The sequence below is a fragment of the Cephus cinctus genome, unplaced genomic scaffold, assembly GCF_000341935.2.
Source record: "Cephus cinctus unplaced genomic scaffold, Ccin1 Ccin1_scaffold3361, whole genome shotgun sequence".
Classification (NCBI taxonomy): domain Eukaryota; kingdom Metazoa; phylum Arthropoda; class Insecta; order Hymenoptera; family Cephidae; genus Cephus; species Cephus cinctus.
In genome coordinates, this window is record NW_014334560.1 from 42,451 (window position 1) to 59,210 (window position 16,760).

At 42.8% G+C, this 16,760-nt stretch overlaps 2 protein-coding genes across 30 annotated transcripts in view; one reads left to right on the plus strand and one right to left on the minus strand.

Moving 5' to 3' along the window:
• The window catches only part of LOC107274562 (ephrin type-B receptor 1), a 26,922-nt gene extending 17,959 nt beyond the window's left edge, over positions 1–8,963 (plus strand). For 8 of the 12 annotated variants that reach the window (XM_015753801.2, XM_015753807.2, XM_015753804.2 and 5 more), the window contains 2 exons: positions 3,572–3,643; positions 4,849–8,963. In XM_015753801.2, the coding sequence (XP_015609287.1) occupies positions 3,572–3,643; positions 4,849–5,113 (337 nt within the window). In that variant the 3' untranslated portion in view covers positions 5,114–8,963. Of the gene's footprint in view, positions 1–1,841; positions 2,428–3,571; positions 3,644–4,614; positions 4,764–4,848 lie in introns of those variants that run through there. The other 4 variants (XM_015753808.2, XM_015753813.2, XR_003061858.1 and 1 more) reach the window with 3 other exon arrangements.
• On the minus strand, positions 2,919–16,624 carry LOC107274572 (palmitoyltransferase ZDHHC15). 18 transcript variants are annotated; one of them, XM_025091826.1, is made up of 10 exons: positions 15,940–16,624; positions 15,441–15,467; positions 15,284–15,378; positions 14,489–14,609; positions 14,099–14,322; positions 13,870–13,999; positions 13,669–13,795; positions 12,724–12,810; positions 11,478–11,611; positions 8,964–9,772 (listed from the first exon to the last, which is right to left on the minus strand). In XM_025091826.1, the coding sequence occupies exons 1-10, from the start codon at positions 16,058–16,060 to the stop codon at positions 9,759–9,761; spliced, it is 1,080 nt and encodes a 359-aa protein (XP_024947594.1). In that variant the 5' UTR covers positions 16,061–16,624; the 3' UTR covers positions 8,964–9,758. The 18 variants fall into 18 exon arrangements, with proteins under 18 accessions (XP_024947596.1, XP_015609312.1, XP_024947594.1 ...); XM_025091831.1 differs by lacking the exon at positions 11,478–11,611 and adding an exon at positions 10,169–10,228 and having other exon boundaries at positions 13,870–14,017; XM_025091824.1 differs by having other exon boundaries at positions 13,870–14,017.
• Positions 16,625–16,760: the final 136 nt, after the last annotated feature.

Consider the following 16,760-nt stretch of genomic DNA (forward strand, 5'->3'; position numbering starts at 1 on the left):
CCCCCCCCCGCAATCACCACCACCATCACCATCATTACCAGTCTCATTACCTACAAAACATAAAGCACAATCATCGAACCCTGCCGCCTGAAAACCGCTACAAATCGCCTCGAAATTATCTCGCGTCTTGCAACAAAAGTCCTATCGAGGATTCACGATCCTGCGAGAGGCAGAGAAATAGAGCCCATGTCAGAATTGGAGAGAAGGAGGGCGGGAGAAAGTATAGAAAAAAAAAAAACGAGAATATTTGAAGAAAAGAAGAATGTTGTAGAGTCGCTCTGATTGCCACGAGTTGTTAGCCCAGTCGAGGCAGGCGTCGCTTTGCTGCCTTACTCTTACTTCGTTTCCGTCTGTCTCCGCCGTATAGTACGATGCGGTCATACCTACATACGTACAATTCATATTCTGAACTGCATCTTAGGCATTCTACGTATCTACGGACACCGCGCCGCCGCTTATTCCTTCGTTCTTTTGCTCTCTCGCTCTCGCCCTCTCGCCCTCTTCTCCCCCCTCTCAGTCCCCTGGAGCCATCCGGATCATCCCCTGTTTCCATTGGACCCATGAGCTCCATTATTACCGTTATTGGTATCGGATATTCATTTTATAAAGGTAGCAGCACGTGTGCGCGGTGTCTCCCTTCCTTCACGCCCATATCAATCTATGGAAAGCGAGGATTCGACGAAAAAGAGAGGAGAGAGCAAGATGAGAAGAGGGGAGTATCCGCACGCACGATGCATTATTGTGCTCTCGGCAAAATGTGTAAATATTCAGATACGACACGTGCAAGCACACACACACACACACACGAACACACGAACACGAACACACAGTTACAGTGGTTGCTAATTAATACGAAGAGCCTAGGCGACGAGAATCAGAGTCGCGCACTCTGTGCCCAATGAAAACGATTCACGCACGTACATTGATTTTTCCGAATGTTTCTTGCAAATGGCAAACCTGATTGGCATTACTGGATGGTAAATCTATATCGATATTTTCCATACCTTTTTTCAAACGCTACTTTTCATAGCAACACAATGGCTGACCATACGAACAATCTCAATCTGAAAGAGATGGACTTCGCACCAAGAGGCGGAAAGAGAGCGAGTGCAAAGCAGAGAGAAAGAAGGAGAATCGAAGGAGAGGCCTAGTCGTAGTCCTAGACCGTAGTCGTGCGAACACTCGACTGGCATTCGGAGTTGGCTTTATTATTTCGATGGCTTTTGGGCGCTTTCTATCATAACCATAACTCACCCATCACACTCCTTGCGATTTACACATCATATCCATCATCATCATCATCATCGTTCTCGTCATCGTCGTCATCATTATCATCATCATTTTCATCTTGGTCACATAAAATATCCACACCTGAATAATCACAACCTGCATTTTCGTTTGCCTTTCCCTTTATTTTCTGGGCTAATTCTTTGTGGTTTTGGTTTTGTGGTGTCTTTGGTATCCGATCTACTACCGACTACGCAATCAACTTGAACGCAACCTCCTACGCAACTTCTGCGCAACTCTACAACTACTATCCATCGCGACCAACTCAACTTCATCATCATCATCATCATCATCATCATCATCAACGACAACAACAACAACAACAACAACAACAACAACAACAAAAACAACAACAACTACTACTACCACCACATCAACATCAATAACAATCACAACGAAATCGCAACAATTACCACCATCTATATACTATTATTACCATCAACTACTACCTACTCCTTTTCTGTATCCTTACTGCCTTCTCCTGAATTCCTGCAATTGATTCCGTACAACATCAACAACAACAACAACAACAACAACAACAACATGAACAACAGCGTGAGGCCACCAGCACACAATCCGTACTACGTGACGAGTCATACAGCGGCAACGCAGGCTGTACAGGCCGCAGCGGCGGGTGCGGGTGCGGGTGCGATATCCGGTCCCTCGGTACCAGCAGGAGCTGCCTCGACGGCGACTACTCGGTTTGTCGAAGTTCTGGCCCATCCGGTCGGTCACCAGGCGGCCCAGTCGACGATAGCCGTTCCAGTAATGCCACCAGGAGCCGGCCGTACCTTACACTATCACACACACGCGGCCACTCACGCGTTGCCACATCAACCACCCCTGACCTACCCCAATTGGGTGCCCTTTACTCACTTTGGTTAGGCGAGCCACGTCGACGCTCTGCGAGTAGCGCACGCATATAATCGCAATTAACACTGCCAGAATTTAAGGATCTATAACTTTTAATTAGAAGTAATGATAGAAAAATATTTAGGAGTGGACAGATCGCGAAAGCCGCTCCTCGACTCGTTCGAGTATTGTAGAATTAGCAGCTGTCGATTAAATTTTTATCATAACATAATCTGTGTCAGCGCACGAATACGTGAAAAACACAACGAAAAGTAATTTTAGCGACTGTCGAAGAAGATTCGCCTATTATTAGTTATTAGTCTTTTATTGAGGGAGGGAATAACGCGCGACTGTCACGCTAATTACTATTGCGAACAAACCTCAATCAGTAGATTTCTCTTTAATGCAATCCTTCTTGTCGTTAGCTCGTGTCAGTCTTATTAGGCATATATTTATCTACATTTCTTAGTATTATACACACGCGTATCGCGAAAACCAGATGAAGAGACGCGATAACACACGATAGTCATAGCCAATAAGGGACAGATTAAAGTCTCCCATTCACACGGTAGAATAGTATTTTTATACTTGAAGCAATTGCGATTAGCAACTCGGTAGTTTGTTCGATGCCCTCAGCAGCAAGTGAAAGGGGGAAAGGAAGTAGATTCTTGTAATCGAGGACGCACCATAATGGACCAAAAAGATAAATAAATTAAATTGGACAATAGATTTATGACTAATGGAAATTCTTGGATTTTCGAACTTTGGCTTCTCCTTACCGTTATATCTTTCTTCCAGCTCGTTCTCTCGACTTGCTTCGTTGCCGCCGATTAACATAGGATTAGGTTCTCCTCGTTTCCCATTGAATACAGTCAGTTGCTCACACGGCTTGTTTTTCTTTAAAAAATATTAAAAGTTTCCACACCATTACGTCTCTAACAAAAAGGAAAGAACAAACAGAGCGCAGCATCACCGACGACCGACTCGAGATCCAAGGCTGCACGCGCAGTCCTCGCTTTTCTAAAAAGAAAGCGAGTGTCAGTGAAAGAGCGAACGAATGTCAGAGAAGGAGACGGACAATAGAAATAGAGAGTAGAGACATGCCCGTAGGAAAGTGTCCCACTGCCAATGATCTTTTGCCAATATTAATGTGGGATAAATCAATGGAAATCAATTCGTTACGTTTGGCGGAAAAGCATTGGCAATCGAAAAATTGTCCTACGGGTAGTCAGTGGAAGAACGCGAAGGAGGGAACGCAAAAATTCTTGCACTCTTGCTAACTATGCATTAGCAGACACACACGACACAACAGAACATAACAGGACATAAGAAAACAGAACAAAAAAGAACAACTAGGAAGAGCACAAATTGCAAAGAAATGACGCGCAGATGCGGCCTCTCCATTGCACTAACAAATGCTAACGATTGTCAGAATCAGAGAAAGGGGTGCACCGCCCCCACCCCCACCCGCCACGTCAGCGTCCAACGTGCATTTGAGAAAAAGGTAAAAAAAGAGGCACGGCGCTATAGCCGAACTGTATAAGCATTACGTAAGAAACGATGCCGGGGCCGGGGTCGCTCTGCTTTTCGTATGAGAACTCATTGACAGCACGCGTGGCTGATTCTCATTGTCAGTCTTGCAGGAAGATCGCGGCCTCGCTCGTTTCGAGCGTAAATAAATAAATAACGGATTGTGATTCTACCCCAAGTAGAGGAGACACACAGTATCTTTGCTAATGCTTGTCAACCCCTTTAATAATTAGTTGGTATTACGCACTGCCTGCTTGATACGCACCCAACCCTCCCTATATATTTTTATATCCCCACTACCTATGCGTGTACATATGTAAACGATCCATCTGTGACTAACTACTACTCTATCACCACCACCACCACCACCACCACTACCACTATTACTACTACATTATTTTCATCGTCATCTCCTCCGTCATTACCAGCCGGTACTGTTGACTTGAGGTTAACAGAGTTAAACCGTAATCCCGATAGAATGCACGTGGCATTGAGCTTCTTTACTCGTGCCCGAACCATTTTCACTTTTAAAATGTTTCACTAGATTGAACTATCCTTGCTGGTAAATTTAAATAAAGAAGGGCTCCTATGCTTCGTGTATGCGTTATCTACGGTAGACGTAAAAAATTTACTACAGACCCAAATACTATCAGTCGCCCGTCACGATCATCCATTATCACGATCACCATTGTCACTGTATCATTATCGCAAATTGAAAAGTGACCACACAGGTCATCTAGTATGTACAGTCCCATCCGTAGATTGATGCATCCTTGACGAGTGACTCAGAAAACTCGCGATATATCCCGAAAAGCGAAAAGATGAAAAGCAAAAGACATTCGACATGCCGGCTACGCTGGCTTAGAGTAAAACCATTAAAACCATTAAAACCATTAAAACCATTAAAACCAGTAAAACCAGTCAAACATAGAGTCCATCCTGTAGGAGCAGTGTGCGTGTGTCACAAGTGCCTGTTGCAAATGAATGAGCCAACCACCATGAAATCCGACTCCGAACCCCCGAGAAAGTCCTTGTACAGTATCAAAGCGAAAGATCTGAAAGATGTGAAAATTGAAAATACCGAAGGAAAGAAGGAAAGTATAGAGTCCTCGGATGGGAGAGCGACGCGTATCGGCAGTAGAAAAATTGACATTGGAATTAACTTGATTTAATTCGCAGGGGTACGAATCCATTGGCGCCGGACGCAGTGGACCTCACGCAACTGACTTCGGTCAGCGAGTGGCTGGCCTCGATCAAGATGTCCAGATACACGGAGAGCTTCGAGAGGGCAGGCGTCACGACCCTTGAAGCAGCAGCGCGCGTCACGGTCCAGGAACTGACGGCCCTGGGCATCACTCTGGTCGGCCACCAGAAGAAAATCATGAACAGCGTGACGGCGCTGCGTGCGCAAATGTCCGCCACGTCTCAGGGCTTCCTCGTATGAGGATCCACCTCCAGGACTGGACAGAGCCATATAAAACTAGGAATATCGGAAGGCTAGGAAGTACCGAACCGTCGCAAGAAAACATTCCAGAGGGAAGTGAACGCGAGATGGGCGGGGGAGGGACCGATGGAGACGAAGAAACTCGAGAGGACAGATGCAGCATCCCTGAACGGCCTAACGACGAGGGGTCAATAGGTTGCGCGACGACTCACCTCGTCCCTTCACCGACAGGCACCACGACAACTGCAACGAACAATATTAGTAATATTGTGATATTCAAAATGACGTCTACGATCGTCCTGATACTGATGCTCCTGGTGGAAGAAGCCATACACTTGCTCAACGATACATCTCAATCTTTTACTAGCCACGGGATAGAGAGAGAGAGAGAGAGAGAGAGAGAGAGAGAGAGAGAGAGAGCACACGGAGTAGGTGAAGAGGCGAAGGGGAATGAGTGTGCGTGTATACCTGCGTGAGCGTATGTGCGTGTAAGGAGATAAGGGAGTGAGAGGGAGGGAGGTTAAGGTAAAATGATGAAAAAGAACAAGATATGTAAGGACCGCATTTATACATAACGGATGGATGGCGCGTATAGGTATATGTCGAGTGGTGAATTCCCGTCTCACGGGAGGCACGTGGGACATTTAGAGAACTAAAGAGGATCATGTGCCAATGCGAGAAATTATTGGATGCTTCGCTCGAGCTTTTGAACCTGCTGAGGCTCCGCTCTGAGGGAAGCAACGCAATATGCAAAATGAAATTTGGCAAAGAATTGGACTGTCTCGAAATATGCTGCTACAGGCTGGGGTTGCGCCAAAGGCTTTCGCTAAATGCTATATACGTGCGCATGTTGATCGTGACTATCAAGTCTATATACATATATAAATTAATAAATATGTATATATAGATAAATAATGGATGACTCAATCGGCAAGAAGAATCGATAAGGAGTTACGGTCAGGGAGTAGAGGGAGGTCTAGATGGAAATTGAAAGGATCTTAAAACGACGAGCAGTTTAGTAATAAAAAATATGGCGAAGGCGTAATTCAATGAAAAGATGCAAAAATGAATAAGAAAAAAAAAGCGTTTCTCCGCGACACCAACATATCAGCAGGCATGTTAAAAAAATGAACGAATGCTCACGTGATTTGGAAGAATATGCAGTCTCGTGGTCGACTTGAGCATCAAAGGGTTAGCTTGAGGTATAAATATTAATATTAAAACATAATAAAAGGGCAACAAAGAAAAAAAGGATAAATACATGGCACAGGATCTCGCATCACGTTCGACCGTGCGAATCCCGCGTTGCGTGGGAAACGACGAATGGTAGAGACAAGATGGAAAGAGGAAAAACACATGTGTGATAAAATGACACATGCACATACGTACGCGTACATAATAACACGTTAGCAATTACTTTTCTACAGAATTCATTAACGACTCTATTCATTACACGATAAAGCTACGTCCATTCCGATATACCTTAATTGTAATAGGAAGAATTTTTGTAGAATGCGCCTGAGGAAAGATGAAAAATTGTTTAACGGAGATGAAAGGACAAAAGGAGAAAAAGAAAGTTGATGTAATGGGTGATGAATTTGCACCAATCTAAAGACTGTTTCCCTCATTGTCAGATATGTATTTCCGAGAGACCTCAGAGAGGAAGCAACACTCGTCGCAGCTATTAACGCGTAGAGAAGGAATGAAAAATTGCCCTAGGGATGCGTGCAAGAGCAGCACGTATGTACCTTTGTCCGGCTTTCAGCCTTTCTTCTCGAATTGCAACAATTTATGCTAGTAATAGATTATTGAGATGAGGGAGAGAGTATTAAATCGAGAAACGAAAGGAGGTAGAGCGGGCGAGAGTATAAGAGAGTATATAAGAGAGAAAGTTAGAATGCGAGAGAGAGAGAGAGAGAGAGAGAGAGAGAGAGAAAAAGATTAAAAAGGTAGAGAAAGAGGGAGAAAAAGTGAAAAGATAAAGAGGCCGAAATGGGCCTGCCGATTGGGCCTCTTAGGGAAAGCAAGGAATTATAAAGAACCTAAGGAAGAAAACGCTAACAGGAAATGGCGACGATTAAGAAGCAATAAGTGAATACACGCAAATGCAGATTTTTATATAGAGAATGTTAAAAAATTTCAGAAGATATTAATTATCAATAGCGCTATCTTCCTAAATGTTCGTATTAAAAGATTAAAAAAGAAATCGATAAGAATACAAAGTAAGAAGGAAGCTCAGCCTCCTGGATCCCTTCGCCAGACAACGCCGTCAACGTTCATCTTTCATTCCTCGTGTCACCCTCGTCCTCAGAGATGATATACTCACTCCCTGTCATCATCATCGATCCAGCAAAGTATACTCGCGACGTAAATGGCGAAGGAATGCGCAGGAAGTTGAGGAAAGTTTTATGAATTTTGAGCTGTATCTATATGTGTGTCTAGCGGCAACAGGCGAGAAAGTAACAAGGTGTGCGTGGATGTGCGTGGATGTGCGTGAATGTGCGTGGATGGGCGTGGATAGGCGTGTGTTCGTGAATAGACAAAAATGTAGTAAAGGAAAGAAAATTTGGTGAATGCGATTAAAAGTTTTGAACAAGTGACCGAGTCAAAGTTAAGAGTCTTCCTTTTGGTCTCCATGTGACGTCGCGATATAATTATCCTTTTGTTTCCGCATTCCGAGAAAACCGAGACTCGACAGTGCGTGCGAATGAGTGCGTAAGCTTGTGGGAATGCCTGGGAAATTGAGAGCAACGGGGAAGATTGCAGGATGTTGACGTTTCAAAATTTTCGATTGCATTCCGTGGCAGATATTTTGGGTATCTCGTGTGCGCCTGCTGAGTCTGTTAGCGCAAAACCGAAGCGGGAAGACAAAGTAAAGGACACGTGTGAGAAGGGAGACGAGGAGATTGACAGGAAAAGTGTAGCCCAAACGAACGGATGCGTGAAAGAAAAAAGAAGCAAAAGTGTAAGGCTGAAAGGGTCAAAGAGCAGAGGAGGATATTAAGAAAAACAATCAAAAGTCTGAAATTCGTGCGCCTATCCTGATCGATGAACTTTGATGAATGATTGAGAAGGGGTGCAACCGGGGGCGAGGGGAGGGGGGAGGGGGGTTAAGGATGGAACGAGCAAAGGAGGAAGTCCGTAGAAGAACGAGATCGTTCGATGCCACAGACCTTTTTTTAATACTTAATTCCTTAACGATTTACGCCTCTGTACTACTATTTATTAAATGAAAAACTTATTTATTCTTTATAGATCTGACTAAATTAATAATCTTTTAGTTATCATATGTAAGTTATCTATTTACTGTTATATGCGAGGACGCACTTTTTTTAGAAGCTTCGTCGCCTCGCTTTCGTTCTTCTACTTTCGAAACGGTAGAATAATAAATAAAGGGTAGGATTTTCGGAAAATCTTCCCCTGTGTAAAAGTCGAGCGATCTTAGGGTGATGAATAACGTATAGCGAGGGCAACGACTCGATGACGTGCTCGAGTCGATAAATCAGCAGCTCCATCAGCAATTAGTTAAATGTTAATAGGTCTAAGCGAAAGAAAAGCACCTAAAGTAGGCAGCCGACTTTTGGAAATGCCGGAAGAAATGAATAAAGGAAGAAAGAAAGTTCTGAAAAGAACCAAAATGGGAAGCACACGTCGGAGCGCGATCGAAGCCATGCAAAGGGAGAAAGAAGGAAAGAAAGAAAGTATGCGTGAACGTGAATGCGAGAGAGAATGAGACAAACTGTCGACAAATTTTGGAATGTCTCTAAAACATTTTTCCTATGGTGTTGTCAAGAAGATGTTGAATGTACATAAGATATAATAAATAACATACCTTATACGATGTAAAAAATGGATTCTTATGAGATTTTATTCAGCTTCGTCATATTCCAAAGTTCTTACAATCCATCGGACGTTAATCTATTATTTTATCTTATTATTGTCCTGTTGCAACTCCAGACCAAATAAGATCCTGGACTTATCTTTACGTCTTTCCTTTTGAACCTCACAAGGTGCGTGCAGTATGTGCGCAGACTGGAAGCTGCACTGCAGCCCGGAAGGACTTGAAGGAGTCTCGTATCAATCTAATGAGTAAGATGTGTCGAATGTGGTGCAACTTTAATTAAATATCTAACTATGGATGTATAGTCGGCATATAGTCTTGCTGCAAGTCTTAAGTCAAGTTTTAAGTAGGTAAGACCTATTCATCTCTGTATTACTCTACTTAAAAGACAATTCCTAAGCTAACTAAATAAATTCTCTTTTGTAGGTCTCCTGCATCCTCTCGCTGCAGATGCAACTTTTGCGCGTCTTCGCAACAATTGGAGATGTCCTCTAGCACGATCACGGGAAAAATAATTAAAGGGAGTGAACCAGACTCGTGAAAAAGTAAAAAATGTGAAAAATGCTTGATTATCTTATAAAGTGAGAGACAGGATTCTTAAGAGCACGACGTGTTGCTGCATCCCTGCTAGCCGAAAGTTTGCGCACAGTTAGGAAGGGTGGCGCCTTACGCTCGAAGAATTCGATCAGTTGGAGAGAGTGAGAGAGGGATAATCTCGGCTGGCGAAGACGAAGTCCTGTCAGAATCAGACGTGGGCCTCCACAGAGTTGTTCACCAGAGGCTCGCTGACTTCAGCCGTAGGACCTACGACAGCGGTGCTGAAAAATTCATTCCACTATATGTTACTTAATTGACTTGAGTTTACCTGTAAGCAGCCTTAATGCCAGCCTCAATACTAGAGGGATTAATGATATAAAGAAGAGTAAGTTGGGATGATAAAGCTACAACCCTAGATAGAGAGACTACTGGATCTACTTCCTACGAAGAAAGAAGGATTGAAAGTGCGGATAAAAGATGTTTAGTGAAGCTAACAGATCGGATGATAAGCTTACTTGTTCTATGAATATAAAATATATAAATACGTTAATCTTAAGTCGTGCGATTAATTCAGATTAGATTCGATTAAAAACTATCATGAAGTAGAGTAATTAGACTCGCTCGTTTATTCTTTTTGCTTAAGGAATGGTTAATAATAGATAACAAAATAGTATTACCCAGTTCCAAGCGCCAAAATTGTAGCTTCCTCTACCAAACTCATTTGGTCAAAGTTGTACCTACATCAATGACGAATCGTCAATCATATACTGGTGACACCTTGGTAACGGTTGGACAGGAGGAATTTCTTCTGAGCTGCCTTTTTTTAGTTTTGAGATTCTCATAGCGAGGAGTGGCGATAAGTATAATAACTCGAGGATTCTGGGATTAGTTTTTGGGAATGCGCAATGAATCAACGATGCTCCCGTAGCTTCAATTAAATTCTTTCTTTCTCATCTCCACCTCTCACTTTGATACCTTGACAATTTCGTTCTCTTTTGTTTTTTCGCTTTTACAATCAGACGGCCCGAGAGCTCGTCCAATCTCATTGCAACACGATCTCCACCGAAACGAGCCTTCTATCATTTGAATACGTTTTATTTTATGCAACGTAATATTTACATGGCATGAAAGCGTTACATACATATACACTATGTACAGTTAAGTAGAAAAGTATAGTTAGACTAGAAAGGAATTATTTGCGGAATGTCTCGGAATGGACAAGGCTCGCCATTAAATACATGTATAGGCTGCGTCGCGACGAGTCTTTTCTTAGCGCCTTGGATTCTTTGCTGTTGCTTTTTCTTCTTCTTTCTTTATTGTCTGTTCTTAAAGTAAAGCATCGCGTCGTAGTGGTACAATGTCAGGGTGTAGGAAAAACAAAAAAAGGAAAGAGAACCGCCATCTTTCAGCTTCCTGCCTCTAACTTAATTCAGTCAGCCATCAACGCCGTTTAACGCGAAACCGAGAAGGAACCTCCTGAAAATATGGAGATCTCCAGGGTTACCTGAGAATTGCAAGACGAGCGCGCTGGGCCACCTCGTATGCGCTTACATTACCCCAAGTGCGTAAACGAAATCCAAGGCGCGAACAACCTGTGAGACTATTGTGAAAGTAAGTAAAGTGAAACTATTTTCACCTGGAATGCCAGTGCAAGAAACGTGAACCGCTTAGCAGCTTAAAGAATTATCGGGAGGAACTAAAAGAGCAGCTACAGGGAAGAGGAATGACGAAGTGATTAATCCTAAGGACTACGTCTCTCTTTCTCTCTTTCTCTCTAACTAACGTACGAATCTCAAACTCTCTTCTCCCCCTCGTTCTCCCACTCTCCGAGAGCGCAGTCTGCGCGTAGGCAGAGACAAGTGGAAGCCGCAGGAAGCTCTTTCCAGCCCGTGCGCTCTCGATGCAGGAGCAGCGCGACACAGGGGAAAAAGTAGATGCAAGGAGATGAGAAGAGACGAGAGCTGGCAAAGTCGGACTACGAGATACCTGAAGAACGAGAGCCAGAGAGTCCTGGGGAATCGAACTCAGTCTCGTCGGGCCATCGCTGGGCCGCACTGCCCAGGAGAGTGTGTGTGTCTTCGTCGCAGAGTCTCTCAGGAAAGGTGACACCGTCTCCAAAGCTGCAACCCACACCACCCTCAGTTGTCTATTCGTGTTTTTTGTTTTTTTTTCTTTTTTTCTTTATCAAGAACCATCAATATTCATACCGACACTGGTTAGGCCAACTAGGCAAATCTCTACGAGCCAGATGCACAATACCTTTTCTAAGGCAAACGGTTGCGTTACGCGCATCGACGTATCGATGTACAGGTGTACTGGCACCTCAACCATCTTCTCTCTTTTTTGTTGCGACAACAAATAGACATGCTTCGGCACTCTGCCTCGAGACGAGCGTTACTCTAGGGCGACGGGACAACTTTATCAGGATTTACAGAAAAGCATTACTCATTCTCATGAAGATATACGAGATATAAAAAAAAGGCTAGATACGTTTGATCGCATCCTTCTTCTCCCTCTCTCTCCCTCTCTCTCTCTCTCTCTCTCTCTCTCTCTCTCTCTCTCTTTCTCTTTCGATAGCGTTTACGTGCTCTTCATGCCTTGTCTCTCTTTCTACGAGTACGAGCAAAGCGACAGTACGAGGAAGAAAGGAGTAAGGTTTTTCACTTGCTTTTTACCTCCGTAGTGGCTCGACGGATTCCTCGCGTTAACGTTGCCACTGGTCGACATTTCGTTCATCCAAGGCTTTTCCTCTTAACGCACTGTCGGGCACAATGAGGGTTCTCTTTCCTGATGATCATTCGCTCCGTCGATGGGTTCATCGATCGTTAGCCTTAACGGCCGCAGACACTAACGGAAGGAACTACGGCGCCATGTACTAACGGTACAGTGACAAGGTGCAGAATAAGAAAGAAAGATAACTCGAGGAAACATAGGTTGATTTCTACGAGAGAGGCACATTCACAATGAACTTGCGTTGTGCATCGGAGAAACGTTTCGTAAGAAACTATAATAAAGAAAGCCAGAAGGTGAAGGAAAGGATTTTGGGTTCGGCATGCATCATGCAACCTTGTTCAATGCGCAAAATCCTTACTGCGGAACTCGTCGAAGGAGTTCGGCTTTGCGGCAGCGTCAAATTCACGGGATAAACTCATGTGGTATCCGAGTGGAGTTCCGTAGTAAAGAATTCACCAGCTCCGATCACGCAATTGCGCTAGTACTTTAATTCTCTGACCTGTTCTGAGTACTGCCCATGGAGTCGTAAGTGTTCGGACCACCCTGGTGTTGAGAGCGTACGGGAAAGATCACTCCGTTCCCAAGACTAGAACACATTCGTGCCAACCCCCCATTTAGCCATCAAAATACGTAATTAAAAAGGGCAGCTAATGCAATTAATTTAGTGGCCTTTTCTTTTATTGAACGAGCAATACCGGCCAGTGTGTCTCGAGTGAAAACTATTGTGACCGTTCGTGTGCTTGTTCAGATGGCAAACCGTGATTCCATGTGCAATGATTGTAACGAGAGCCGTGAATTTCCTCTAGGTACAGACAAATGTTCTTGTTTTTAGTTCTTTTTCGTTTCCTTTCAAACGGTTGACTAATCGGCTAATAATTGATGAGCTGTCGTATTTACGCATTGTCGTTCCATTAGCCATGACTAACTATAAAACAGATACAGAAACATCAAGATACGATTGACGTTTCAAGATGTATGTACAGGACTATCCAGTTGCAGCACAATAGTCACATCCGATTACTCTTGGATAGGCCTGTATAGACAATGTATAAACAAATGCACATGATAAAAGTAGAAATGTAGAAAGAAAAATTATAATAGACATGTGAGGACATCAAGCCGATAAGAATAAAGTAAATGCACGATAATAGTATGCAAAATAAAAGTGCAAGGTGAAGGAATGGCGGATAACGATAACTAATTCATTATTAATTCCTATTGATGCTCGACGTGTGTTTTAGGGAACTAAAACTTCTCGGTACTTGTCGCTACGATCGAATCAGAAGTAAGGCGAAAGTACCCACGCTTCGTGTAAGTCGGTATTGTGCAGTTGGCTCAGATTTAGGTTAGAGTCGTTAGAGAATTCGTTTGATTGGCCGCGAGAAATGTGAATTCTAAATTAATTGTGCAGAGAAAGAAAGTAAAGTAGCGTGATTTTTCCTACCTAGTAAAAATTGGAAGGAACCAAAGTCGCGAATCGTCGCCAAAGACTTCTTGAAAATTATTATATTTCCCAAGGCTGAAGCCATCCTTGTCCTTTCCCGTTCTGAACATGGGTGGCCTGAATGCCTCTGTAAAAGTGAAGCAAAGCGAGAGTAAAATTAAAGTGAGACGAAAAGTATCGACTGAGGTTGTTGAGACTCACCAAGCGTTGATCTGTTGTGCAGTATTAGGTAACAATGGTAAAGGAAGAGAGAGGTGAGGCTAACCGCGAACATGAGCGCGACAAAGAACAAGAAGAGCAGATGAAACCTACCCATTCCCTCCAATTCACCCTGTCGAAAGAAACGTTCCTTCGTTAAAATTGTCGCCTTCTCTGGCTGCTGCTGACATTGATATTTGTCAGCGAATTCATAATCATCCATAGTGTTTACCTTCCAAAAACGTATGAAATATTGCAAGGAGGTTGCTGCGATGTAGACGCAGTAAAGGAGGGCATAAGCCAGGAACAACATGAAGAACTTGTAATTGTGGAAACCCACGCAATTGTTGACCCAAGGACAGTGGTGGTCCATTTTGAGAACGCAGGTCCCGCAGACGCTACAGTGATGCGCTCTGTCTGGCTTTATTAGAACGCACTTCTCGCAGAACCGTATCGCTGCAAATGTTACATCAGGTAGTACTAAACGGGGTGTCTCGAGTCTGTGTGGCGTCATCAAGAAGCTGACTAGGAATTTTGAAACTCGTGAGGCGAAAAAGTGCCAAAGTGAGAGTTTCTGTAAAGCAAGGCGAATCTCTGTCGAGTATCGATATATATTAATTACCTCCTTTGATAGTTCGATTTGTTACTGGAAGATCCTGAGCGAACCTCTCGAGTACCTGTCTCTGTGCTTCGTCGCTCTCGGCATGGAGCAAATTCTCCATTTCCGTGGCCGGTATTTTAAACTATAAAAGAGTGGAATATCATTAATTAAGAGGAATGTTTAAGAGCGCATTTGGGCTGCAAATTACGTCGACAGGCGGACGTTTCGTGGAACTCGTTTCGAAATCTTGCCAAGACCTGCGCTCGATTTCTTCGAGCTTCAATAGCGCTATTCGAAAATAAACAAATTCACAGCCAGACCGTAAATCAGACCAGGGCTTATTTCAATAATAGGTGGATTCGAAAGCTGCCAGAAAAGTCAAAATATTCCAAATTGCGACTCGTAGACGTATTCGAGATAAATCAAAAGACGCAGGTAGTCAAATAAAAAATATTATATTGCATTTTATTTTATATTTTGGTACCATGCCATTGCAATTACGATTCCCATTAATCAAGCTAATCTTTTAAGTGACTTCGCTTTACACACAATTTTTGTTAACTTCAAAATGACGCAAGTAATCGAGATCTTTGCTCAACTCCCGGTGGCAATAAGTATTTAAACATAAATGGTGCGTATACTACTGAAAATGCAAGTTAACAATTGAGATATGCAATAACCTGACTCTCACAAATTTATTAATTATTTTTTCATGGACAAGAATGACGATTTTGTTCAGCGACTTGTTTTGATTACACACTTAAGTAAAAGGAAGGCGATACATTATTAATAACGAATGTTTCTAAATTTTCTTACCTTATCTGGGACTCCTACCAACTCTGTGAATACAGTCTGCCAGTACGACCATAAAAACAGTAGGAACAGGATGTGAAAGAAAAACAGGTAGAAAGCTGTCAACAGAAAAAATGTGCTTTTTAACAGACATACAACTTTAATTTTAAAAAACCTTTACCTTTCTGAACATAGCTGTCTATTGTATCTATAACAGAAAGACATTGCCAATTAGATATTCCAGCATATTTGTAAACAACATGTCGATATTATGGATGTATTACACAATGCGTGAAAGAAAATGTAAACATTCGATAAAATGACTTGTTTAAAATGCAGTAGATGTCCACGTGTTCTTAAAAAAAATTAATTACATGCACTGAAATATGCATTAGGATATTACATTAATTCTGACAGTGGAAATCATAAGTAAATATAGTAAAACAATTACATGCAGAACGAATGAGTGACCGAATCGTAGAAAGAGAAAAGGGAGAAAGAAGACTAATGGCCAATTTCTTCACCTTCGGATAAAATTTATCCTCCGGATAAACTTCTAAGACTTGAAAATGAATGATTGAGAGTAAGAAGAAGAGTGATGCACTGAGAACGAGTAAACTCAAAATAATGTGTTTTGTATGTGGTATAGTTGTGTAGTAGTGTAGTAATATATAGCTTACAATAACAGAGTTGCACCACATAAGCGTAGTACGACCAGAAGACGATTGTCAGGATAAAGATAACGGGTATCCACTTGATGGCCTTCAAGCACCACCAACACGATCCATTCGGATTACCCATTCTAAAACTGTAAAAACTACCACCGAACGAAAATCCCAGTGTCCTGGGGCCTCTTTATCTAGTGCACGCAGTCATGCTTTCACTCAACAAATCCCATTCTGCAGGGGAAAAACACACGAGATGTCCATTCGCTGCAGAAACTCATTACACAGTAAACAGCCGAAGTAGTGTGGCAGCTATCGAATCCACCAATTGGACATATCGCTACTCCTATCTGTGGCTCTGGTTCAGCACCGACTAAATCTACACCACGCAAGCGTCCTGGCTCGGTTTTCAAAAGCCACCATTTGCTTTCACATCCTCGAGCCAGATATTCTATGCTTAGACTTTGACTTCTTTCCAATTTTCTTGTGCCACGTGCTTCAACCTTTGCATAGAATTATACTAACATACGTTTACCGTGAATTCAGATATCGAGATTCGGTTTCGTTGCCAATATTCGTGTTGCGAGCCGACACGACCATCAAATGTTTTCGTAAAATGGTGGACGCATTGGCATAGAAATAGGACACCACAGTGCACCACAGTATCAAGCAAGTTGTCGTCGATGTCAGTGTTCATAACCTGAGACGTAAGGAGAAAATTCAATATAGCAACCAGCGCCACCTATATAGGTTCTATTTACGTTCATGATTCGACCAATGACGTACTAGCATTTCATGACTGTGATAATGGCCGCTATGCTCAGAAAATAAGATGC